The sequence below is a fragment of the Haliaeetus leucocephalus genome, unplaced genomic scaffold (genome assembly GCF_000737465.1).
Source record: "Haliaeetus leucocephalus isolate CR32 unplaced genomic scaffold, Haliaeetus_leucocephalus-4.0 Scaffold120, whole genome shotgun sequence".
Lineage (NCBI taxonomy): Eukaryota > Metazoa > Chordata > Aves > Accipitriformes > Accipitridae > Haliaeetus > Haliaeetus leucocephalus.
In genome coordinates this window covers 897,971-925,233 of record NW_010972556.1, presented here as the reverse complement: position 1 = coordinate 925,233, position 27,263 = coordinate 897,971, and the positions used below count along the sequence as shown (strand labels likewise).

The window sequence follows — 27,263 nt, the reverse complement described above, 5'->3', positions numbered from 1 at the left end:
GCAGTACGAAGGCCTAGACTACAGAAGCAGCCCTGTCTGACTGTAACTGCGCTTCTTCAAGCTACACCTCCTTCGGCAGGTGCCCCGGCGGCGGGCAGGGCTGCCCGGAGGACTGCTGCGGCAGCACCGGCACGCTGCTCCGGCCTTGCCTCCCCCCGCCAGGCAGCGCGCCAGCGGCCGTGCGAGAGGGCATTGCCTTCCCTGCCTCCCCGCAGCTGCGCCTCGGAAAACGAGGGGGTGGGTGCTTGGGGGGCAGAACCGAAGGCAGGCAGCTCAGCTGCCGCAGATCCCGAAGACGGATGACGGATGAGTCGTTCTCTGGTAACTGACTGCTGCTTTACATTCGCACCCTCACAGGGCAGGGACATCTAGAACTGGGTCACGGGAACCCTGGCGGAGTAGACAAAGATTAACTTCCCGAAGGGCAATTCAAAAAGTATGCCCAGTTGACTTTTTGGAGGATACATGCCCCCCCCCTTCACAGTTTAATCAAAGCTGCTTTAAGTGGATGGGCAGTTCACAGTTAAGTGACCAGTCATTACCAATTCCTGCTTAAAGCACTAAGCAAGTGTAATTCAAGATCCTTTGCTGTACAGGCCACCCTAGGTCCTGTGGTCTCACCTAGCTGTAACAGTCGTTGGCAACGGAGGCACAGGTTTCTCAGATCAGTATGCTGTGAGGGAAGAACTGTGTTCAGTACAGCTTTCCATTCTCCACGGAAGGAGAGAGTAGATCAACATCCAGTCAAGTAGCTGCAGGCACAGCCATGCATCAAAATACATCTGGTTCTATTTGCAATACCCTTTCTAATGAGTGTTATTCTGCACAGTACTTGCTTGAAGCAAGGTTCAAGGTATGTATCTGGATTATTAATCCTTTATTACTTTTTATTATTTTCAGACAATGCATCATATTTTGCTGGCAACTTCACTGCTATGGTCGGGACCCTCAGCATAGGAACTGTGGAAGGAGGTCAAGTAGGCTGACTTGGAAGCGGCAAATCAGCAATTCACAGACAGTGCAGTACCTTCCCTGACTTTTGGCCAGAATGTCATTTTCTGTTCCTGTATCAACTAGTAGGATACACAGGCATAGACTAGATTACTGGAACTATAATTCAGTCAGAAGCTGCAAACTGGAGCGATCAATAATTGAATGAGTTCTGTACAGTAAGAAGGAAAGGCAGAAAGTGGTAAGGAATTACTGTCCCAGAAAGAAATTGATTATTACAGACCAGACCGAGTGTCACTAATACTCCATGCCATAATGGATTAATCTAGTTAAAAAAAAATATAACAAAAAACCCCAGCTATGCATAATTTGTGATACCTGACATAGCTGAGGCAGTCTTACTTCCTTCTGTAGTGCTACAGTTACACTTAAAACCAACATTCAAAAACCCAGTGACCATCTGTTTTCCTAAAAAAAAACCCAAACAAAAAAGGCCAGTAGTAAGAAGTTCTTTGCAGATGTGAAAGGAAACTACTGAGAAAAAGGTGACTTTATTTCTGAATGTGTAACTCTCATTCAAAAGCAATGCACATACAAAGCAGCACCTCTTAATAGCCCCGTTTGAAATTACTTTAAGCAAAGTGTCATTTTCAAATACTAAACATTTTTGTTAAATCACAGTTGATTTGTCAGGAGTGGCAAATACTGTGGATGCTTTTTCTGATGCGTGAAGCTTGGTCATGTGCTTCGATCTGAATGCAAAGTATGTTTCTTTTCCAAACCAGCGCTAAAGAAGTTGGCTTCACTTCCCTAATGTTTGCATTCCACACTTTTGTGCCTTCACAGGCTTATCATTATGCTACAAAGAAAATAAATCTTTTTGAAGGGTTGTTTATCTGCAAAGTTCAGAAACTTCTAGATGAGAAACACTTTTACACAGTGCACTTGAAATCTGTAAATCCTAAAATTCTGGTGAAATCATCTTTAAACCTCTCAAGGCTCACCTCTATCATACACAGAACTATCAGCAGTTAGAAGTGGGCAGACAAGCAGGAAATAGCGATTATGACAGTGTGAAACCTGCCGCTTTCTTTCACTCTCTCACATCTCATTCCACCATTACTAATTTGTATTAGACTGCTGTAAGATCCAGGCAAGTAGGAAAGATTGTTAACTGTTTAAGGCAAAAATTATTCTGTCTTCTCTACTCAGTAGGACAGAGTTAAAACCCATTTTTCCATATTGCAGTACAGGCTTAAAGCTCTTGCAAAGCTCCCTATGTACAGAGACCACAACCTCCACCACCACTTCAAACAAAAGTCTCACTTCATGATTTTTCAGGATTTCTGGTGGAGGACAAAGCTTATTTTGCAAACCTTGATCTGAATTACTTCATATATACAATTCCTAGTTCCCAACATGTCTGTACAGGGTGACTTTGCCTACATGTAAGACATACTGTCTCCACAGCTGACAGCATATACATCTGGAGTCTGACAGCTTCTTTACAGAAAAAAAAGACACACTACAGGAGATGCAAAACTAAAACATGTAAAGCAGAATCCCTTGAAGACACTATTAGTTTATGATAATGCATATATGAATGCTTGTTCCTTGGGATGCTAAGTTTTGAGTAAGTATGTCTCCCCCAAGAGAGGGAGGAAGTCTGACCTGTATTTGAATTAAAATTTTTGTATGAGAAATATGCTCAGTGTTAACAGAATGTGTGTGTCAACATAATCTAAAGTAATTTTCAATTTTTTAGTTTCTGGATTTTAGTCTAGAGACTTTGAAATGCTAATACAGTTCCTATGACCATATTGCCTTTTGATGAATTTTATTTTTCCCAACGAGTATTAAGAGATAATACTGTCCGCAACTGTGTACTTTAAAGAAAAAAAAGTGTTAGATGAAGGGGAGAAAGAAGAAGGACCAAAACAAAAAAAAAAGATTTTTTTTAAGCAAAAAGACAAGGTAGTAAAATTATACCAAAGGAAACAAAGCTTATTAAATTTTATTTTCCAAAACTCCAGCCTAAATAAGTATGTTAAATAAACACACAGAAAACAGTCAGCGCTCACTCTATTAGCAGATGCACAAGTTATTTAACCAAACAAATAACAGTGAAATATTAACAGAATTATTTACATGCGTATTTACAACGTGTTCTTTATAGTAGCCAACTTTTCAGAAATAGTTCCATTTGTTTTTGGTAAGGGGTTCTACTCAGTCTAACCAGTAACAGATAACAGGAAACAGTACAACTGAGTTTGGCAACAACAACAATGGAGCATACTAGGAAAACAAACATGATTATATGGGGTTCAAAATGTTAACATTAATGAAATATATGAATTCACTCCAACTACAAAATTAAATCAAACTACATAAAATTAGAAGAATAGAGAAAGTTACAAGGGTTGCCGGAAGGTTAGACATGTTAGATACATTAAAAAAAGATATATATATATTGAGCACTGCACATACTGTTGAGAAGCATGGGTTAAACCGTAACTATATTCATGTAGTCTTGAAGAACACGACAAATTAAAGGATAATTTTTGCTTGTACAAGTTGAAAGTAAGCTTATCCGAACCAAAGAGCTAGAAAGCACCCAACTTCCAAACTACTGCTTGCTGTTTCACACATCAACATATAACAGGTTTATTCCAGGAAAAAAAAGTCTGGACCTCACCCATATGAGTTTTGGAACAGGAAGAAAAAGGAAATAAACGAAACAAAAAAACCCCCACAAAACAAAACCTTCACAAAGCACTTGTCATGATTGTGATCTACAGGAAAAAAAACAACCCAAAAGCCCCAAGAAACCCCACAAACCAAAACCTAAAACTAGGTATCCTGGTAAAAAGAATGATTAAATCCCAATATATACTAGAACAAGCAAGCAAGCAAGCAAGCAATTAAATTTAATCAAGTTATTCTTCCCCTTTCTCCCTCAAGGCAAATTTTATGGGGCAGTTCCCAGTCAATTTTAATTTCAGTTATGATAATTCTAAAATAATTTTTATTGCAGCCAAAACATTGTTCATATACCTGTACATAAAATAAACTATGATATATACACAACATTTTAAGTTACAGGGCATAAGTTTACAATTTTTGGCAGATTCTGTTAAACAAAATGGAAATTGTATACCTTTAGTACTTGGAGAAACTCAAGTTCCTTATTTTGGTACAAATGTTTTATATCCCCGTGTTCTAACCATACCTAAACTGGCTTAATAAACTAATGTTAGTGTGCAACATCTCACTGTTTTCTCTTATGTTCTGATTCTAGACAGAACTTCTCAAATGCTTCTTCAATTTCTGGATCCATCTCGTCATCAATGTAATCAAAATACCTAAAAGAAAAAAAAAAATCACTGAAGATGTTATGCTTACGTACAGATTTTCAGCATAATTTATGTAGATGTCAAGAATAAAACACAGCTTTATAAACAGCAGTTAACTATGACATTTTCTTAGAGGGGATGAAGAGGAAAAGAATCATGGGTACTAGGAAAATAAATAAACAGAAACCTCAAAGCAGCATAGATATGTACAAATAGCTACATTATTTGTCACCATTTTAATCATCTTATGCTGTCCACAGTTTAAAAGACAGAAATAGTTCTTGAGATGATAGCAAATGCAATAATGCAATCCAAGCTTCCCAGAATTTAACAATGCATCTGTACTGTTCTATTTGCAAAAAACATAATTAGCATCATATTAGCATAATTTTTGGTTGGCCAACATCCTAGTTCGATACTGCATCAACTGTCTTGGTTGCACACCAGTCAAAGAATATATTTATGTAGAAAACCTGCATTCCTATTTGTTGATATATGAAAGAGGGCAACGTTAATTCACCTCCCTATTGCATCTGCATTGTATTACCTTCTATGATATGGTAACCAGTCTTCTAGAAAAGATCTGTCTTATTTAGGTCACAGAAAAGACTGGATCCCATTAATGGTAGTAAGTATTGCACAGAGTGGAGGCTATCAGATGGGCATAACTTCAGCTTGCTTTATCTCCACAATTACTGGGAAGTAACTTGAGTGTTCCTTGTTTTCTGTTGGTCCAACTGGAGTGTTCATCACCATAAACTAGGACAACGGAGTTGTAGCTTGAACACGATAGTGTATGTAATTCTAAACAGCCTTAAAAAAACAGTCAGAAGCTACTGACTCTCAAAAAGTGTGCATTAATTTCAGGTGCTCAGTTTATCATCTTCCGTGCCTTAGTCCCAAACAAGGAAATCAGAATGTGACACCTACACAGAGGCCATAAATGTTTCACATAAAAACACAGTAAATGCTACAGAAATGTGTAAGGGAAGTATTTTGCCTTCAGCATCGTGCATTAAAGAAGCAGTCTACACATTTATTTTATTTGTTCCTTCCTTCTTGTAGAAGCATAGACTTGAGAAGAGACTCAACACAGAACCCTTCTCCCTGACATCAGTCATGAGAAACAGCTGACAGAAGATCAGCATACATTTGTCTAGGCTTTTCTTAAGCCTTCAACAAAGAAGGTTCCACAGTCACCTTGCATGAAGTTTGACTCACAGTCTTCCATATGTCACTCTTCAGATTTGCTGGTTATTAACTGCTGTCTCCATTTTGTATTTAATTTGTTCTTTTCCCCTCCCCTCAATATGAGCTTGTTGATTTCTGATGACATCTCTAATTTATCTTCCAAAGTTCTTGCCACTCCCCTCAGCTAGGTTTCTGAAAGTTTTCTAACTTACTAACAAAAATATAAATGCAGGCCAGCATTCTTATCACACATGAACACAACACCAAATACGTTCTTAGGTATCAAATCATGATCTGAAAGTCCTCCTTCAACCAGGTGAGTACAAAGCTCAGAGTGGTTTATTTTAGACCATATTTCTTTTACTGCTTTCCTATTCAATTCTTATAAACCAGTGTCAGAAAGTCAGACTATATTCCCATCTGTTGCTTCCCCCTTTGCAATTAGGTTGCTTTCCTTGTTCTACAGGAATACTGAATAACCATTTAATTGAGGGAATAGTACTTATCCTGAGGAGAGAAACTTAACAACCTCCTCCCTTTGAAAGACTCTGAAAATTCTGTAATCATGTCTAGCTGGGATGTGTGTATGCATCAGTCAAATGAATTCAGGTTTCCTCACTACCAACACTTGAAGATCTGGTGCTTCATTTTGCTTACAAATTTATTTTTTTTTTTAGATGCAGAAGAGAATATGTTTGTATGTGTGCATAAATATCTGAAATTTAATTACCCGACTCAGCTGGATAAATATAAAATTTTTTTCAAACTTGTGTGATTACAAACCAGCTTACACACCTTCAAATACATAAATTCCACTGTAAAGCTAAATAATATTATTTAGTTTCCTTTTTATCAATATTGGATTCCAAAGTCTGCAGTAAAAATAGCTGGTATTAAAAAAACCTGTCACTCAAAAAGAAAACATACGGATCTCCAGGTGCCAATAGATCTGTTCCATTTTCTTCATAATCTGGAAAGAAATCCTCTCTTTCAAGCAGCTCTTGATATTTTTCTTGGTAATCTGGCAAAGTAAAAATTAGACTGAGAAATATATAAGACTAGTCCTCTAAATTAACATACATCTATACAGTTTGAAAATAGCCTATTTAATGAAACCTTAAAAGGCATGAAACACATTATAGAAAAAAACACCTGCTACAGTGTTTTGTCAGGACATCAACCAACCTCATCTTCCCAGAGAATGGTAAAGTCACAGATGTCTATCTCAAATGATGTCATGCTGCATTGTGCTCAGATTACAGAAAACAAAGAAATCAAGGAAGAAACAAACCCTTTTGCTACTAACAATGGACAAATAAAGACTTGAAGATTTCTGGCTTCCTGGAGACATCAAGTGCTGAGGACTATGGCACAAATTCTTCTGAACCTTACGAACTCAAATACATATTCTTCATTTCAAACATTTACCTTCTTTTAATAAAGAATAAGGCACATGTTACACAAAGCCAGGGATTCAGACATAATTTTTGCTTTTGAAGTTGTATGAGTTTCAGATGTTTGAAGAACAACTTCATGTACTTCAGCAGGACATAAACTTAATTACAACTTCTTAAAGAAGACTGAGAAGACACATACGCTAAGCTTGTGACATACCTGGATCTGCTGCAGTGAAAGGAACGCCATCAGAAGTGTAAAATGTTGGTTCATTCTAAGAATAAAGTCATACAGAAAATTATATGCATTCAGAGAGACAGCTGTTTGTAGTTTTCAGCAATGTGACTGTCTACAAATCAAATTAAATTCACATTAAATTAAGGAACTGAAGTGTATGTATATTCTTACCATAAAATAGTTTGGGTCATTTTCAGGGGTAGCTTCTCTATGTGGAGAAGTTCCATGAACTCTACCCCAGTTACTTGATCGCAGTTCTACTAGTTTCAGAAGCGTATGTTTCACATCTCTGAAATAAAGAGAAGCACTACAAAATTTAGAATGTTTTGTGCTAAGCAAGAAATTGGGCTTCTCTTATATTGCAAATACTAGATAGTGAAATCCCTTCCCCAAAAGCTCTAAACAGGACAAAGTTTGGTCCAGTCTGCAGATAATTTTGAGTTAATTTTTTTCCCTGCAAGTCTAGATGCTTTATGTGTCAATTATGATATACTCACCCTCTCCACCTCCTCTGTGGTAAATTAAGGAGCCCACATGAAACAGAAATTGCTATAGTTTTCATCAAGATACCAAACCTGCAGCACAAGTTGAGTAACAAATCCTTTTCTGATAAAAGGGTAGTACTGGGAAAAACTGGGATGATCTTCAAATTGTATTTTAATCATCTAATTTATGCTTCTAACTTTAGGCCTCTTAATCACACTGAAATTTTGCAGTCAACATGAGAAAATACCACCACCCATTTCATCCCTAAAATAATAGAAATTGCATTCTTCTTTTAAGCAAGTCCATGGAGAAATCATTAAGAAATAAATAAGTCTTCAGTTGTTTTCTCTATTAAAATAAGTTTGTGCTTCTGTGTCTTTGAAGTCACAGCTTGTGCTATCCATTTTCTCTGGTTCCTGAAGCAAAATCTTCCTCATCCTCTCTAGAGGCAGTCCAATTACAACCTACAGATGCTATGAGCTACCTGTTGGCCTCCCTCCATATGGGAAGAGATCAGGTCACACAGTGTCTGAACCCTCCATACGTTTTTAGTAAGTTTACAAGAAGCTGAGAATGAAGTACAGCAGAATCAGAGAACCTCATACACACAGTTGACTGCAAATTGAGAAGCAGAATACATTAGCCAACCACTCATTTTTTTCCAGACTGCAGCAAGACCCTGCCAAAAAGGTATACTCTCCAGGAAAAAAACCCCAACCACAAAGCATATTCCATTTTGCCTTTACCTTTGTAGCAATTTGTATATATTTAATACTGTTAGATTCAGATTTAAAAGTATAAACTATGAAATATGGCCACTATTGTCTCTTTGTATATATAGTTCCTCTTAGTGCCTAAAGCACTTATGGAAGATTTCAAGGACTAAAAGGCTTATAAAAAAAACCCCCAAAGTGCAACATGCACCTCCATTAAAAGATAAAATACAAAACCAACCAAACAAAAATACCCCAACCCCCTCAAACCTCAACTGAAAAAATACTTTTTTTTTTAAAAATGGAAGTGACCCAAGCATCACCTTACTTTTCATAAATACAAGTTTTTAAGATAACGTTTTGGACATGTTCATTATTCTTGAAGATTTTCAAGGTGTTCTGTTTAATATAAAATCAAAACATTGCACACAAATTTATCTTCTCACCTGCTACAGTTTGCATCCAACACAACATTTTCAATTCTCTGAATCATTTCCTCCATATCATTCTTTCCTTTTTCTTTCCAGGCATCTTCTAAAACTGAGCCTGTCAACTAAAGACAAGGGATTAGGGTTGGTTTTTTTTTTTGTTTGTTTTTTTTTTAGAAAATTACAGAACTTTAAGAAACTGTCAACAGAAAAGATTCTGTAACAATTCAGAACATTTAGATACATTGTGTGAATACATGAGGGCTGAACCTCCCAACTGCCTACATCTTTTTGCCAAATAGATTAATAGACCTTGTAGATTAAACTGGTAACTCTATGTCCAATGTTTATGTTACTTAGAAGTTCACAGCCACCTCTCTCCTTTCAGTCTTGAAATACGATTTTGAAACAACTCTTCAGTAACATTTGTCAGCTCTTACTTAAGTACATGCTACAAAAAAGGAGACCTTATTTTTGCAGATGATGCCACCAGCTTACCTGAGAATAACAAACAGTTTAATAAACTTTACAAACACTTCAGTCAACTTAGCTAGTATCAGCCATACCAGAGAACTTCATCTGGGTATATACAAGAGGAGCCAAGAACTATCTGACCAAGCCAACCCAAATTTTAATACATAAAATCTGCGAGGCTGAAGCTGCTGCTCAGAGAGCATTAGCAGCAGGCAGTCTAGAACTGCTGTGAATAGAAGCCTTTTATGTTAAGAATAGGTGCTTCATTGCCCAATAATTGCAAAGTAGGAGTTAAATCAGAAAAATTAAGTTTGCCACTATGATCAAAGTTAATAGCAATTCCTGGTCTACTCAGCATAAATATTAATGATCCAAAATGCTTGGAATGGCACCTGATGATACAAGGGAATAAAATTCAAAGGTAAAAGCAAGCATCTTAGTCAGTGCTTGTTTGGTACTCCCAGTTTTATACTGCAGTCCTAACTTGATCCTCAATAATGAGATAATAGCACCAAGAAGGTTTAATTAAAAATAAACATATTGCAAAGCAAACAGGTGAAAAACCTGTATCTGTCACTATATTAAATGGAGAAGACAACAGGAGACATTTATTGCTTCAGTAGTGAAACCAAGGTTTCATGAGGTAGCCCAATCTAGCTACAGATGTACTCCAACATGTGTAGATACTGTAAGATGTCAGAAAACACTTGCATTAAAAAAAACCCACCAACCTCTGTTCTGTAACACCTTTCAGATTTAGCAACGTGTCTTAAAATAATTTAGGTTTATTTTAGAATGGATGCTGTGAAATCAAATAAATATTCCAAGAATATCCACAGAAATAGTGAGACCTCCACCTTCTCTGGAGAAACAACTATAAAAACCAGCAGCACTGCAAAGTTTCCTGATTTGTGTATGTGCTAGATGAAACTTATAGCTGTTACTGCTGTTTAGCTTTTAGTTGGCAGGCTCCTGTGCTTCATGGGGCTTGCTTGCCTTATTGTATATTACAGTTTAGTGCTCATTAGTAGCTGCTTTTTGCTTCCACTGCTTGCTGTACTGCTTATCATCTTACTCTGCTGTGCCTGGGAACATTTTGATAACAGCAATGGCAATGCACCTGGGCTGGCAGATGGCCAGGGTATCACTGCTGTTCAAAGGTACTGTGACATGTGGATGAGCCCATGTGGAAGCAGGACACGCTGAACCATCTGTGGCCATGGTTATGTCTGTGCCACAGCAGATATACCTCTGAAGGGATTGTGGCCCAGGGAGAACTCCATGCTGCAGCAGGTACACCTTAAAGCATCAGTGGCTGTGCATGAGGTCACACTGGAGCACCTCAAAGCGTGTGGCCATGGACAAGCCCATGACAGAGCAGGTACACCCCTGGAGGGAACTGCAGCCATGGGTAAAGCCATGTTGGAGCAGGTTTACTTCTGAAGGGACTGTGGCTGTGGGTATATCTCTGAAGGCATTGTCACCCATGGATAAGGCCACGCTGGAACAGGTGCACCTCAAAGCTACTATGGCTTGATTCCAATCAAATCTGTTGTTATCCCAAACCCTTTGTGCCCCACGTTGGGTGCCAAGAAGGACTGTTGTGGTTTAACCCCATCCAGCAACTAAGCACCACACAGCTGCTCACTCACCTCCCTCACAGTGGAATGGGGAGAGAATCAGAAGGCTAAAAGTGAGAAAACTCATGAGCTGAGATAAAGACAGTTTAACAGGTAGAGCAAAAGCCGCACACACAAGCAAAGCAAACCAAGGAATTCATTCACCCCTTCCCATGGGCAGGCAGATGTTCAGTCATCTCCGAGAAAGCAGGGCTCCACGACACCTAACAGTTACTTGGGAAGACAAACACCATCACTCTCAGCATCCCCCCTTCCTCCTTCTTCCCCCAGCTTTATATACTGAGCATGATGTCCTATGGTCTGGAATACCCCTCTGGTCAGCTGGAGTCAGCTGTCCCAGCTGTGTCTCCTCCCAACTTCTTGTGCACCGCCAGCCTACTTGCTGGTGGGATGGTGTGAGAAGCAGAAAATGCCTTGACTCCGTGTAAGTACTGCTTAGCAGTAACGAAAATATCTTGGCATTACCAACACTGTTTTTAGCACAAATCCAAAACAGAGCCCCATGCTAGCTACTATGAAGAAAATTAACTCTATCCCAGCCAAAACCAGCAGCATACTGCCTTTTTGAAAGGTTCTTCAGTGGGCCTTGCCTCAGGGAAGCATTACCAATGCATGGATTGACCACAGGACTAAATGTCCTCGTTCAACACAACCTCACATTTGCTATGAAGCAACCTGCTTAAACATTCAACCTTCAAATGAAGGGTTTAACTTGGGAGATGTAAAACTTCTCTTCCCTATTCCCCATTTACCATATCAAAAGAAGCTGCCAGAATTGGAATTCAAGATAGAAGAGTCTAAGAAATAGTGGAGTGGGAGGAAGCGAGAATGAGGAAAACCCAACCAACCACGAAACCCCAGAAACTAGGACTCCAGTAAAATACTGTTTAACTTTTAACCTTCATTCCTAAAAGAAACTGTTTTTTCCCAGCTATCACCATGGCTAGGGAAGACAAAAGTTTCTCCCTGCATAGAGGCCAACAATTTTTTAAGAAAAAGTAAAACTTAAGAGCAAAGAGCTTTGTTTTCATTATGAAAGAGAAATGTATGTATTTCTACAGTAGTAATGATGCAGACAATACAGTATAACATAACTGGTATCAAGAACTTTTTGCTACAAGAAGTGGTAGACCTTAACTGCTGAGTGTCCTTCAGAACAGAGAACATACCCAAAGCCCCACAATTCATTCAAGTTGGTTACAGTTTTCTCCCACACCAGAAGCAGCAAACGGAGACCTGAATGGACTGCTTACTCCTTTGCCCATTAGCTTCAGTTCTACTCCTCTTGTATGTACACAAATGGCCTTGCATTTTACTTTTAGAACAGTATGTTACTTTTTTGTCTCAATTTCATAATGGTACTAAGGAAAAAAAAGTACAGCTTGCTCTGCTAATGATGTAATGCACAAACCCCTATAAACACTTCCTCATTTGCAGTTTCCCCCACTGCTCCCAAAGGTAGGAAGGTTAAAAAACTTCGTTTTTTTTCTTTTAAAATTACTGTCTCACCTTCAGCAGTTTCACTGCACATATCAAATTACTGTCCACAGGATTAGAGAAGAGTGCATTTAGTAATTCCCGAAGGCCTTCTTGAAGAATTTCTGCTCGCATTACCTGTCCCTTTGTTCCTTTAATCTGCAAAATATATATAAAAAACATTTAAAAGAGTTAAGTTTTAGAAATTTAGTCACATTTTCTCTCTTGAATGCTGTATGATTTGGTTTGTGATCAACATAGTTTAGCTCTTTAGTTGGAAGAACATGCCAAATACTGTAACTATTTTAGAACACACACTTTGAGTAATAACCTTACAATTCTGACATATACATAACAACGCATGTCTAGCATTTTGTTTCTTTGTTAATACATTATAAGAAAAGCTACCAAATGCCTGACAAATGTTCCACAAAATTCCAAATTCTCAGAACCCCATGCTCTTTCCCATACTACATTATGTATTCTCTACAGCTGTAGTGGCTTACTTCTGCAAGGTGCTCTTTATGTATTTAAAAAATTGTAGAAAATGGTTTAAAAATAAATGGTATACTGCACAGAACTGGACAACTCCCCCTCCCCCAAACCCTCTGCAAATCTTTTTTACTTCTAGCAAGTGAAAAACAGATTTCAAGGCCCACTTATGAATAGAAATCAAAAAGTCAGAGAATTATTTTCTTTCCTCATGCAAGAAGAACATTTTTATAGTGTCTTCTTAAATCAAACCATTGAAATAATGTAGTCAAAAATATATTTTTAAGTACACTACAGCAGTTACTGAACTTACTGAACTCACAGGTATGAGTCAAAGAAGTTTTAAGTGTACATACACTTTTGTGTACATATCACAGATACAAAAAACCAATCTAAACACAAGATTTCATGCTTCATGCATAAGCCAAGGACTCAACCTTCAGAAGAAGTATCTCTAAAGGTCTGTATTTTTAATTGCTCATTTTGACGATTTCCACATCTTCCAGAAGGGTTTGAAAATAGCTCCTATTAGTGGCTGAATACTGAATTACATGGGTTATTGATACTGATGCTTCTGCTAGGTTGTAAGACTTCCTCTGTTGGTTAAGTATAATCATCTTGGGGTTTTGCCAGTCAGAAGAAAATACCAAAAGCTTCATTCCAAAGGTGATTTATGGTTCATTCTTTTTATGAATTTTTACACTTTTTTAAAAATCTTTATACACTTCTAACGATCTTGTCCTTTTTTGTTTATCTGTTTCTTGGACACATATTATAATGAACATGTTCTAAAGTTATTTTACTTTATTCCCCTCTCCCTTTAGAAAAACACCTCAAATTATATTCCATTTCAGTGTTCACCTAAACACAACAAAAGAAGTTAATGAAGAACCACCTGACATGCAACTTTCTTCTTACCTCTAGGTTAAGGTAAAGTTCAGCTAAGAACAACACAAAGGCATGAAATTGTTTTCGAGTAGTCTCATCTCCTCTGGTAGCTTCATCCCTGTTTTCATACTCCGTTCGACACCTGTAAATATTAAAACAAAAGTCACATCATCTGTAGACATCCCAACACACGTAACATGCTATTTATTTAACAGAATGCTAAGAACTTATGAACTGCATTAAAACTGCTACATGCTGAATACCTGGAAGTATGATTTGTGAATTAAATGAGAGGACTTCACAAAGACACCATGGATTTGCATCCTTTTAGATGAATACATATGATTACATGATTTATGTTTTCAAGCACTGAGATATCCGAGACAGAAAAATGAAACAGAGCAAATTACAATATGTAAAAATTAAAGGACAGTTACACAGTTTATATATTAGAATATGGGTCCAGGAAGTTTAACACAGGCAGCCAAATGTCCACAGAAATAAAGTAGATACACTCTCAAAGACGTTTTCCCACCTTCAGGGTGCTGCACACATTGTCTTAGATGCCTTTACAGTTACTTGATAAAACTCTTTATCTCACCATTTTAAGTGACAGTAATGTGTAATTCATGACAACACCAAGCCGAGTGGTGCGGTTGATACTCTAGAGGGAAGGGATCCCATCCAGAGGGACCTTGACAGGCTCGAGAGGTACGCCCACACAAACCTCATGAAGTACAACAAGGCCAAGTGCAAGGTCCTGCGCGTGGGTCAGGGCAATCCCAAGCAAAAAATACAGGCTCGGGAATGAGTGCATTGAGAGCAGTCCTGCAGAGAAGGACTTCGGGGTATTGGTGGATGAAAAACTGAGTATGAGCTGGCAACAAGCGTTAGCTGCCCAGAAAGCCCACCCTATCCTGGGCTGCAATCAAAAGCAACATGGTCAGCAAGTCAAGGGAGATGATTCTGCCTCTCTACTCCACTCTCGTGAGACCCCACCTGGAGTACTGCGTTCAGCTCTGTGGCCCCCAACATAAGAAAAACATGGACCTGCTTAAGCAGGTCCAGAGGAGGGCCACAACAATGACCAGAGGGCTGAGGCACCTGCCCTGTGAGGACAAGCTGAGACAGTTTAGCCTGGAGAAGGGAAGGCTCTGGGGAGACCTTACAGCAGCCTTCCAGTGCCACAATGGGGCCTACAGGAAAGGTGGGGAGGGAGCCTTTACCAGGGAGTGTAGTGACAGGATGAGGGGTAATGGCTTTAAACTGAAAGAAGGTAGATTTACATTAGAGGTAAGTAAGAAGTTCTTCACAGTGAGGGTGGTGAGGCACTGGAACAGGTTGTCCAGAGAAGCTGTGGATGCCCCATCCCTGGAAGTGTTCAAGGCCAAGCTGGATGGGGCTTTGAGCAACCTGGTCTAGCAGAAAGTGTCCCTGCCCATGTCACGGGGGTTGGAACTAGATGATCTTTAAGGTTCTTTCCAACTCAAACCATTCTATGATTCTAAAATTTAGATATACATGGAAATACAGAAGATTAAGGTAACATGGCAGTGAGACAATTTTTCTAGTATTCAACAACTGTGCCAAAAATATACAAGTTTACATACCAGTTCAAAAACAGAATTAAAAAATATTTGAAATAGAAGGAAAGCCAGACAACTTCTAATGTATTCTCAATGGCTATGTAATGGATTAAGAAACACTGGAGAAACTGAAAAGTCTAAGGAGCTGATATACAAAATGTAAGGTAGAAACTTGGGCTGAGAAACAGAAGAGGAGTTCTTGGTGGTCATATTGTTAGGTTGTTTATCCCCCTTCCTCCCACCTCCCACATTCCATCCATATTAGCAATAAAAACATAAGCAACTTTGAATTCATGGCTTCAGGGTGCTAAAATGAATGTTACCTACTGGGTTGGCTTTAAAAACAAGGAACGAGATATTCCAACATTAACAAGGATTTCCTTCATGTTCAAGTAACAAACATAGTTAAGAAGCCAGAAGATAAAAGTGGTAGTTTTGAAAGCAAAGAGGCTCATCTGCTTTGGGACAAGGGAAGAAAAAAAAATATTTTCAGTTTCTCCATAAGGTACCACTCTTGATAAGAGAGCATCAGAATGCATTGCTGTTTGAGTTTATCATACTTTTGCTCCTAAACATAGGTGGACTAAGTTAAGCTTTTAAAATAAGAAGCAAGCCTGAAACTTAGGAAGCCAGGAGTCCTTAAAGGAAAAAAAAAAAAAAAAAGGTAATTTCTAAAGAATTCTGAAGTATTAAAGTGTACCACTCCTTCAAATGTCATGCAGTAAGATTTAAATGGAAATATATCCACATAAAAAAGTTGTATTTTAGTCAACTACAAAGTCTAATCATTATTAAACCGTAAACCGCTAGAACTCTGTAGTAACTGAAAATTGAAGAAATTTATCCTTCTGTATTTTATGCATCTACTTCATGAAGTCAGTTATCCATCAACGAATAAACCTTACACAGCAAATCCAGCTGGAAAAGTAATTAAAGAAAAAAACACAATAAAGTAAGTCCTGGCAAGAGTCAAAGGACAAGGACAGTACACATATGTGCATTTAGTATACTTTTAAAGTTGACTAGCTTTCAAATTTACCCTGTAATTTGTGATCAGTCTAAGACAGTCAGTTCAAAAGAGCCTACAGAACTCTGAATTGAGTCCTATTTTCATACTTAAAAAATTAAAATATTTAAAAAGATATGTATTCAATGTCCAGTATGTACTTGTGCTTTAATAATCTTCAGTCTAAACTTCTATTTTAAATATATACCCCTTTGCACACAACATTAAGAGTTACATACAAAATAAGATGACATGTAACATGAGAAAGTAACAAGCTTAAAATGAGATGCTGATACTGACCTTTGAAGTAACAACTGTCGGAAGTTCCCACTTTGTGGGCTAATGGTTAGATGGTGAGATAGATAGTTACACAACCGTGCTCCCATGTAGGAAAAATTTGGGACAGATGTGGCCTTCCAAAATAAAAGTGGAAAAATAAATTATTCATAAATTCATGATTAGGCTATCAGGAAATAAGTTTAAAAGCTTTTTTGAAAACTACATTTAACAACAGTTTATTAGACAACTGAAGAGCAGAACATAAATTATTACAAAAATTAACATGACAAATAATATCTCATCAACACTTTGCTATATGCATTTCAGCACTTTAGAAGTTCACTATACTGTGATTTTGTGGCTTTAGGAACACAACCACCATTATGCCATGTGTTCTCCATTGTGACTACAACCAAAGAGTGTCTGAAAGTCACTTAAAAACTGTTTATACAAAAAAATTAACAGTGGACATTAAGACACTTTTTCAGGGACATGCACTCCCTCAAGGAGCAATGACTACTTTAAAACAAAAATATGATAAAGTTTTCTTCATTCAGTCTAAGAGCAATTTATCCCAGAACCTATTTTTGGCAATAGTGAATGCCCAGGGAAAGAGTTCTTGTAGAGATAAATACTTTCTCCTGTACACGCTCCAGCAATCTGCAGAATAGCAAAATCTTGATTCAGAGGTTAAAACTGTATCATTATACTGAATAGCTCTTGATGGGTCCTTTTTTCTAAAAAAAGTCCTGTTAGTGTTGAACATTTACATTTTTGTCATCTAAAACCAGGTGGGAGCAACGAAATTCCATAACATTTGAAAAATGTTTGAAAAAAGCATCTTGTATTACCATGCCAATGCATTATAGCTAGTTACCTTCCACAGGCAGAGAAAAATATGCCCTCAATGTAACTGTACTATGTGCATAAAGTCGCTGGAAAAAATCTGAAGTGTCTTTAGAAGATACAACAGGTTTAAGTAATTAAGATAATAAAATAGAATTTATTTTCCAGTAAGAGGCATGTGAAATAGCTAACGAGCTTTTTGGTGCTTTGGTTCAATCAGCTGCTTGGACTAGAAGAGATGTCCCCTTTTTTATAAGGCAAAATACATCACTTAAATTACGCTTCTCTTTCCTAACAAACCCCAAAGCAAACACACACAAAAATTCTTCAAACCTCATCTGTATTTTTTAAACATTATCTTCCCAATTAGTTGGTCTGTATTTGTGGTTCCTTCAAATACTGAAACAATTATATTTTAGGTATTATGACCTGGCATAGCACACAGAGGCCAAAAGCACCTTACATCTTCCTAGTAACCAATCATTCCAGTGCAATATCATCTTCCCCGAACTGTTTTTGCTGGTAATCCCAGTTTATCTCTGACTCAAAAGTCGGAATCTAAGCATAAAGGCTAATCTACCAATACATATCTTGAGAAATTTTAGTTGCTGTAACAGGAACAATCCACTGTATTAACTATACAACAGTCAAGATTCTTAAGCTACGAAGTCGGCATTCAACTTTTGGAAAACAAGAGAACTGGTATTTCACTCTGTCCAGAGACATAAATGGATTAGGAAGAACAGGGGAAAGTACGTAATTAATACTTACAGGCAGGCTAAGATACCTGACACACAGATAAAGGGAAGGCTGGGTTTCCTACATTTTAGTCGTCTTCTTTCACAAACCTAGCACCTGTAAATCTGCTCAGTTGGGTTAAATTAACATCACTGAAGCAGATGCTTATAAATATACTTCCACAATTTTAATTGGTTTGTGATAAGCCAGGAAACACAAATACCTGAGCCTCTGCTCAAGACAGAAGAATAATAAGCATAGTTGACTTCTACTCAACCACTATCCTATCCTGACATACAACAAACTAAAATCAGATGCTTTTGGATACTAGCACAGCTTTTTTGTGCTGTTTTATTTTTCATGTAACTTCAGATTGATAACATTGCATGCTTTGCAGCTCAGGAAGGCACAGCCAATCCTAAAAGTGGACTTGTTTTTAAATAGGAGAGAGGAGAGGCAACATTAAAGATTTACATTAAATGAGAGTCAATATATTTAACATATATGAAGTTAAAAATAGGATAAATTCTTTTTTTCTTCCAATAAAGTTATATGGAATATGTTAATCTTGTTTTAACCATCCTCCACATGTTCAAATAAAGGATGGGAGAATGATGCTGCCAAACACAGCACAGGTAATCTTAACATCTAATTAAATGGTTCTGAATTAAATGTACATCAATTCTGTACGATAATAAGAAACTTGAGACTCTACAGTTCTGTACAATGACCAACCAGTCATGCAGCTTCTACATATGCCAGATTAAAATATTCTGCAAGTATCTGCGCTTAAAAGGTGAGTAAGAGTTTGCGTTCTTCAAGGTAGAATTTGAAAGCAACCAACCCAGGAAAGTGAGACACCCAATGTAATAAATAGCAAGCACAAGTGTGACTTCATTCTCTGCAGCAAGCCCAAAAGACAGTAAGAGCAGGTCATTTGCTAAGCAACACATAGTAAGCTGTTCTTTCCAATGGCTCCCCCAATTAGTACAGAGTTCAGCTCAAGGTCTCTGTCCTCATTTCCATGGCCGTCAATGGGACTGGACCTAGTTACCATTAGACAAGCCTTCCTCTCCTTCCATTGTGCTGTTCTGAAATAGGTATATTCCAAATGAAGAAGAAAGCCTGTCAATAAAGGAGCATTTCCCAAAGGGTGATGTGTACAGTAGGTATAAATTTAATTTTTTAAAATACCAAGGAATTAGAAGTATCTTAGTATTATGAAGAAATTTTTTGCAGGACAGAATAAAAATGTACAACTCTGACATTGCTGAAGAGTTTCTTCATTCTCTACTATACAAATAGAGCAATTCAAATACAACTCCCTTTAATTAAAGTGCTGTAATTTCAAATCTAATTTAATGTGATGCAGGAGATCCAAATACACAACAAAGGAAACAGGGAAATTTGTCAACTATCCAGGTATCTCACACTTTAGCTACCATTTCAATTTGTTGAGCAAAATATTTCCCTATATGTTTCACTCTAAAAAGAAAAATTCAAACCATTAAAATGCTATGCAGATACAATTACATAACAAATAATACCAGTATGCTTATCTTGGACACTAGGTAACTGAGGCATAATACTCATGTTATAAAACAGAATACACAGGCTACCTGCTGATAGATGAGTTCAACAAGTTCTTGTAAAGCTTCATCTGCAGTGACCCAGCCATTCAGTGTTTCGGCAAACTGCTCTATTTCAGTTTCAAAACAACCTGGTTGCTCGGTGAGGTGATTCAGGAAGTCTTGTACATATTCTGCCAAAGTCAGATAGCCATCATATCTCTCTTCAAAGGAAGAATCCTATAGTAGTGAAAGAATATACCAACTATGTAAAAGGAACCTAAAATAATGTTGTTACACTTACTATCTCCAGAAGTAACCACATAGCCCTTAAGTCTTGAGTCTCTGCATACTCGATAGTGATCTTTATTACACAGTTCACTTCAACATTTTTAGAGACCATAGACCCCAATGCATCAGAAAGCTCCAGTAGTCCTATCATCTTCAAGAACTAGGTAACTTGTTTTTATAGAGATTAGGGTCTCCCAGCAAAACACATCAAAAGACAGATTAAAAAGAAATCAAACAGTTTGCCAAGTTGGGTACAAGATTAACTAACAAACTAATAAGTAAGTGTGTCTGTTAAGAATAAAACTACCAAACTGAGGCTCAACACCCACTCCTGATGTGCACACAAATTGTGCTGCAGATATATGAACTGTAGAAGGAAAAATAATTGAAAATTTGAAACAAAGTTGGGCTTACATCATGCATAGTGCTCCAAAATATGCAGAAGGGGGAGAAATTACAGAAATACAATAAATACAGTGTAATGTTCCCATGTAGAAAGTATAGCCAGAAAACTCATCTTTTAAAGTCAGCAAATTTGCATCTTTTGGCAATGGATGAAAGATTACAAGGCATGAAATAAAACCATTCAAAAGGTATTGCATTAATTTGCAGCTACTGAGGTTAAAAAACAGAGACTAAACACATCTGCTCCCTAAAGAAAGGATGAGCTAGCACAATATCACTTTATCTATGTTTATGCTCCCGCTGATGGAACAGAAGGCTGCAAGTTTTGTCTATTCAGGAATGCATGTATGTAACAGTATCTAAAGTCAATACTGTTCTGGATGATTATAATGCTAGCGTATCAGGGGAATAGCAAAGGAAGCAGCACACTTTGTAGTGTCATTAGTAATAACACAGTACAAATAATACACTTTGTCACACTACGCAAAAGGTTGTGAAAAGCATCTCAAAGCTGTAAGAAGTGCAAGCAAGAGCCTAAGAGGGACTGCTAAAGAAATGACTTATAATTAGTGATTCAAGACGTAAGGGTAACATACAGAATATCAGAATTCTCAACTGAACTACTGTTCAACAAGAAAAAGGTTTAAGATATATCACTAATAAAAAATTGAGCTAAATATAAAAAACTTTTTCTTTACTCAGTGGACATAAATACATTGATAAGGTTTATAATTATACTCCCCCTCTCCCCACCACCCCTTTCTTAATGAGGGGATGTTGTTTACTTTGTCTTCAAAATGCCTCAGTCTCTACTGTAAAGCAACATGGATCTGTGAAAGACTATCTGCATATGAACTGTGGAGAAAAACAGATACACATTGCTGAAAATGAAGTACTGATATTAATTTCATGACCTGTGTGGGGAAAAAAAAGCAGATTTTCCAGAATTCTTCAAAGACCCATCTCAAAAGGGTATAAAACTTAAGCTAATGGGGGACACATCAATACAAGAAAAGAAAAACTAGAAATATTTCCTATGATGTTTAATTAAGTAGAGTATTTGCCCAGTGAATAATACTAAAGATAAAGTTACTTAATGTTGCCTATCAGCTATAGGAAAAAAAATGGGTTTACGGAAATCGTGGCAAATTACTACTCATAAGGATAAGCCTTCAACAACCTGATCTGAGTTGGTTTTGCTCTGAATTGGGGAGTGCAGCGGAGGAACTTCAGGGGTTCTTTCCAACCTAAAGCATTCTAAGATTCTAATGGTCTGGACCTTAGAAAGCCAAAGAATAAAGGCTAACAGGCTTATGTGTAACTTGCTAAATATTCTATTTCTCTAAAGGAAATAAACTTTTAGTAGGCAATTTCAAATAACCCAGTAAAGGTTCTGTACAATAAACTTAAAACTATTTTATTCCACAGAAATATGACATTATTGTGCAACAACTGCAGCTTAATCACACACAGCTGAACTAGCATCTCTCCAGACAACCTGTCTGAAAAATCTCCAGCGAGGTTGCAGGGAATGCAGTTGCTGTAGCTAGTAAAAGCAGCTGCTCTTTCTGACAGCCATCAGGTTGTTATGAGATCCTCATTTAGGGAGGAAGGTATCTTCCTCTCATAGTCACCTGATAAGAATTCAGTCTTGGAAGAGAATGTCCTTGTTTTGGAAGGGGCCCCAATACCATTTGGTATACTGGTGTCCCTGTATTCATACTCCTCTTCCCATTTTGTAATTAAAAGTCTAAACACAGAGGCTAAACTCTGTATCACGTTCATCTACCTGTACTAAATATGCAACTCTAAAAGCAGGCTAGGTTTTAGTAATTATGCCAGGGAACAGAACAAGTGGGAAAGAAAAATTAATAATTTAAGCATTATAATAAAGGTATATATTGCTAAAATAGTAACACTCAATACTTTAAAAGCTAATTAAATTTAGTCCGGTAACTTCTAGACATAAACCACTTGCATTTCTCATTGGCAGATTTTAAGATTTAACAGAGAAAATAGCACCACATACTGTTATCAACTAAAGGAAAACAAAGCAAATCCCTCTTGTTTTTATACAGCAGTTGGCTATCAGGAGGCTGTAAGTTTATACATTCATTACAAATTTATGATTCAAAGCCATGAAAGTAAACTAGAAATATTCCATTAATTTCAATGATTTCTCAGTCAAGCTAAGGCTGTCTAATCCTTCCGTGTGATAGCGATAGGATGGAATCCTGCATTACTCACAACAAGAGAGTCCCCAGTTTAAAGATTATAGATTTGCCACTCTTTTACTAAGAGTCAGCTCATGAGTTTAAAGACTTAAGAACAAAAAGGCTAAAAAGGTACTAAAACTCCTCTGATTTACATAAAGATAAAACCCAGAAAGTCTATAGAAAAGATCCATGAGCCAAATCTGGTCTTAGGATCTGTTTCTATACACGTGCTAATTACCACTTTCCTATACCTGGTAAGTATCCACAACATTTCCACTTAGGAATTTATTCACTAATAATTTATCATTTGATTTGATTTCTCTTCAGACTTCTTAGAAACAAGCTTTTTTTAAATCCCTTCAGATTATATGCACTCAACAAGTTTACAGTAAAGTTATTGCAAACTTAAGTACAAAGACTTTTGCATATACAAAATCACCTATCCATGCTGCACAAGTTAAGTGGCACCCCCATGCTTGGCTAAATGTATAAAACCAACACTGAGGCTGCTTAGCCTCCTTTTGGAGATTAACTGCAGTAAAAAAACCAAACCAAAACCAAAAACCAAAAAATGGGGGAGGGAAGTATTCCACCTAAGATAATACAAATCTCACTCCTAAAACCATGAAATGAAAACATCATTATGCCCTTCTGATGGGGTGACAGCCATATCACCATCATACACCCATGCCAGAGAACAAGTCTGACCTTTCTTACTGGCAATCCAAACCTAAATGTAGTCACCCATTCTACTGCAGACATCCACAGCTTCCAATGTGGTGGACAGCTGCATGCAAACAGAGAATTCCATGGAGGTCTTTCTTCCCCAAAGTCCTGGTAAAGTTCTTCTGAAAATTCTACTATGTCTTGTATGCTGTACCCCTTAAAACTATCTTCATGGGTAACTGATAGTTTTGAGTATCAGAACTGGAAATTAACTAATATAATAATCAAATGTTATATGGACACATATAGTAATTACAATAATGTACAATCAAACAAGAAATCAACACTTTATTTCTAAAACAATAAATGCTTAATAGCAAAACTACCACATATTTTAATATGCGAGTTTTCAGATCTAAATATTGCAGGGAACATTATAAATGAAAGCTAAAAATTGTTAATTTCAAGTCAGAAAAAACAGAAGTTTCTCAAAAGTTTGTTTTGATTCAAATTTTAAAACTCATGGTCAAAATCTGTATAATAGTAAAGCATGCTACATTTCTTATTTTTATTGCAAGTGAGCCCAGACTATGAATTTAATTTAGTCACTAAAAAAACCCCAAACTTTGTAATAGTGAAGGATGAAAGTCTGAAACACCAGTACTCTGTGCCTAGTATATTCTGATTAGATTAAGGTCCCTGCAACATACTTCCAAATAAATGTTCTAGGTTTTGTTAGCATTTTAAGAGGTATTTTTATTAACAGATGAGTCACATTCATGGCATATTCCTACAACACAGCAACCAGTAACTGCCACATGTTATATGTTTTTGCAAAACAGCTGAAAAGCAACACTGCTGGCCTCAAAACTTTATAAGTCTGCATTATGTATCCCTTTCCAAATGGCTTTTTTTTTTTTGTCTTGAAACTGAAATACTTTATTTATAGAAAACATGTAACGTACTGGGGAAAAGTAGTTATTTTTCCTCTAGATTATGCACTCACTGAAGCATGTTCCTGTTGGCATTTTGTTAAGTTATATATTGGCTACATGGGCTTGTATTATCCAGGACAGTAATTCTACTCAGTAAGCTGCCAAAGCTGGTAACATTAAGATAATATCATTTTTACTGGTAAGAAAAAGACTTCAAGACACCAAGGCACCATATTTAGCATTCTAATAAAGTATTTTTCTCTAAATTATTCAAAATCTATTTGTTTCAGTATAATTGTTTTTTAATCACTTAATTGTATTTGTAAAAGTAATAGTTCCCACCTGTTTATATACAGTACCAGAGTTTGGCTGCTTGCATAACAAAAGCATATTCCAAGAATTCACACAGATCTTCCCTGGAGGAGAATTACTAAAGCAATAACATGGAAGACAACGGAGTAGAAAATAAGAAGTACCAACTTTTATTAGATGATGCATCTAAAATACTGATCTGAGATCGCCCTTAGTCTGGTGGGTAGGTAACTGCTAGGAATGAGCCTAACCCTACTTTTTTGCCCTTTGGTGATACAACACCACTGAAGGAATTAAAAGTACAGTAAGTTAGCCAGTCACGGCCAATCATACCCATGGCACAGTAAATTTAGGAAAGGTAAAGCCTGTGCTCAGGGAAACTAAAGTTCAACTTTTCTCCCATACTTGTTTCAAAACCCTGTGAAACCTGCATAAAAGTACAGCTAAGCCTTTACTTAAAATGCAGCATACATGTAACTACAACAGAGGCACTCACCAGAACCACAGCTTGCTCTGATGTTGGGTTTAATCAATGCTTGGTGTAATCAACAAGGAATGTGGTTATCTGCAGCAAGCTTTAGCAAAATATCCCACGCTAAAGGCTCTCATGTACACTACAATATTCACCCATTATCACTTAACATTCTGGCTGTGACTCTGGAGGTTACTGTCAGAATTTTTGGAATCTCTTCAGCAAATGCAGCATTCAAGTTATCTAATATACCAGATCTCAAGTAAACATTGTTAATCTGAATATAAGTAAATTGACATAAACTGAGAGGAGAAGATAAACACTCACTGCGAAGTTCTGATTGAAGTTCTGGTTGTATCCTGATGGATAAAACTCAGGTGCTTTAACAGACAACTTTGATGTTACCACAGGAGCCACAGCAACCCGAGGTTCAGCCATTGCTGGTCCAGAATCAGGAGCCGAAACTTTATCTTGTGATCCAGATGGAATTCCTGTCTGTTGGAGGTGTTCTGAAAAGTTTTTGTTAACAGCTTTTCTTAGAAATGGCTGAACTAGTTAGTATGTATTCACACAGAGTACACACAGAATACCGAATTTTTTGGAGTTTAAATACACTTTTACTACAAACTTTCAAGTTTACTTCAAATATATTGTTTTTATTGTTTTTTTAAAGTATCAATAAAGTTTTCACTTTAGCAAACTCTACCTAGATGTCTTTCTACACCACAGAAAGTAAACACAATGTTCATGTAAAAATGACCCAAAAAGGGGAGAGGAAGGAGAAAAAAAAAAAGAGAGAAAAAGTGGTCTCTCCCATAAAAACATGTTTTCTAAAAGGGCTAACCTGAGAAACTAGTAAACCTGCTTATGGTATGCTTGCTCATCTTGTGGGTTTTTCACAGATTTCAGATACAAATGCAAGACTTGGAAGGTCAATAAATGGAAGACATAGCTAGTTTTTAACAACACTAGTTTTTAACATGATCCTCAAAGACACTTACCTATTATTGTTCTACACCATTTGTCAAAAAATCCAATGAAACAGTCTTTTTAAAACCCTATTTTCCACATTTTCCAAATATATCTTTACGGATTAGCTCCTAAGTTTCCTGAAAACAGAACCCGATACCTACCCAAAAAAACTAAGCAACAAACAATGCTTTGTGTTACTGGTGGGTTTGGTTTATATTTTGGCAAACCTTAAGGCTGGAGTTCTTCGATAAGATGAAGGCTGAGACCACCTGTGGTCAGATTAACAGATGGATAAAAAGCACACACAGATGTGAGAACACAGAAAGCGGGGAACGGACAGAGAGGTGTTGCGAGTCACTGCAATACAACATTGCACCTTTACCTGGGCACAGGCCCATAACCCAGATACATGACCCCTCTTCTGAGGAAAGGTGCAGGTGTCCCTACGCAGCTCATCTCCCTGCAGTGCCGAGAGGAGCCGGGCAAGTGCCCAGGGTGCGCAGACTGTTGGCCCACAGGCTGCACTGACCTCTCTACCCCTAGATGCGGGGGTGGGAAAAAGGACGCGTCCCCACGGCCAGGCCAGAAGGAGGTGGGGGGGAAGCCCCACGGCTCCAGTCTCAGTGGGACAGCGAAGCGGGGTCGGGGAGGGGGGAGTTGGAGCAACAAGCGAAGCAGGAGCAGAGCGGTGCGCGCTAACGAGGGGAGCGCGGCGGGCTTCAGGGGGCTGCCCCCCGACACCGGGGGCCTCCAGAGGGGCGGGGAGGGGGCCGCTGCGCGGCGGCCCGTACCTGCGATGCTGGCGCCCAGCGGCGCCGTCTTCGGAGGCCGCAATGGTTCCTGCCGTGCGAAGAGGCCGCCCGTTTGGTGATGCTGCTCCTGGGCCAAGACTGAGCTGTGGGAACCGCTGCCCCTGAGGCGGGCCCCGCCACCGCTCTCCAACGCGCCCGCGCCGCTGAAGGGAGCAGCGCCGCTGAAGGGAGCGGCGCATCCTCGGCCCCGGCTTCGGCCTCGGCCGGCACCTGGAGCTCGGTCGAAACTCTCCGACATGCTCAGAGGAGGGCGGCTCAAGCGCTCATGGGAGGGAGCCGGCGACCGGCGCGGAAGTCGCCTGGGGCCCAGGGGGGCGGGGCGCAGCCCGGCCACGCCCCACCACGGCCCGAGCCGTTCACTTTCAGTTTCACCCCCACCTTCACCGCCACGGTGGTCGCGGCCCGCCGCGGCTGACAGCGCCCCCTCGCGGCTTG

General features: G+C 38.2%; 1 protein-coding gene across 9 annotated transcripts in view; it reads right to left on the bottom strand.

The window, feature by feature from the left end:
• Positions 1-3,756: 3,756 nt before the first annotated feature.
• PAIP1 (poly(A) binding protein interacting protein 1) overlaps positions 3,757-27,263 on the bottom strand; it is a 27,218-nt gene continuing 3,711 nt past the window's right edge. Inside the window, exons 1-12 of one of the 9 annotated variants that reach the window (XM_010585757.1) lie at positions 26,808-27,106; positions 25,372-25,553; positions 20,346-20,405; positions 19,799-19,987; positions 16,617-16,729; positions 13,755-13,866; positions 12,378-12,503; positions 8,773-8,879; positions 7,299-7,434; positions 7,110-7,164; positions 6,423-6,516; positions 3,757-4,313 (exon numbers count right to left, since the gene is read on the bottom strand). In XM_010585757.1, the coding sequence (XP_010584059.1) occupies positions 4,220-4,313; positions 6,423-6,516; positions 7,110-7,164; positions 7,299-7,434; positions 8,773-8,879; positions 12,378-12,503; positions 13,755-13,866; positions 16,617-16,729; positions 19,799-19,987; positions 20,346-20,405; positions 25,372-25,553; positions 26,808-27,066 (1,527 nt within the window). In that variant the 5' untranslated portion in view covers positions 27,067-27,106 and the 3' untranslated portion in view covers positions 3,757-4,219. Of the gene's footprint in view, positions 4,314-6,422; positions 6,517-7,109; positions 7,165-7,298; positions 7,435-8,772; positions 8,880-12,377; positions 12,504-13,754; positions 13,867-16,616; positions 16,730-19,798; positions 19,988-20,345; positions 20,406-25,371; positions 25,554-26,807; positions 27,107-27,263 lie in introns of those variants that run through there. The other 8 variants (XM_010585758.1, XM_010585762.1, XM_010585761.1 and 5 more) reach the window with 8 other exon arrangements.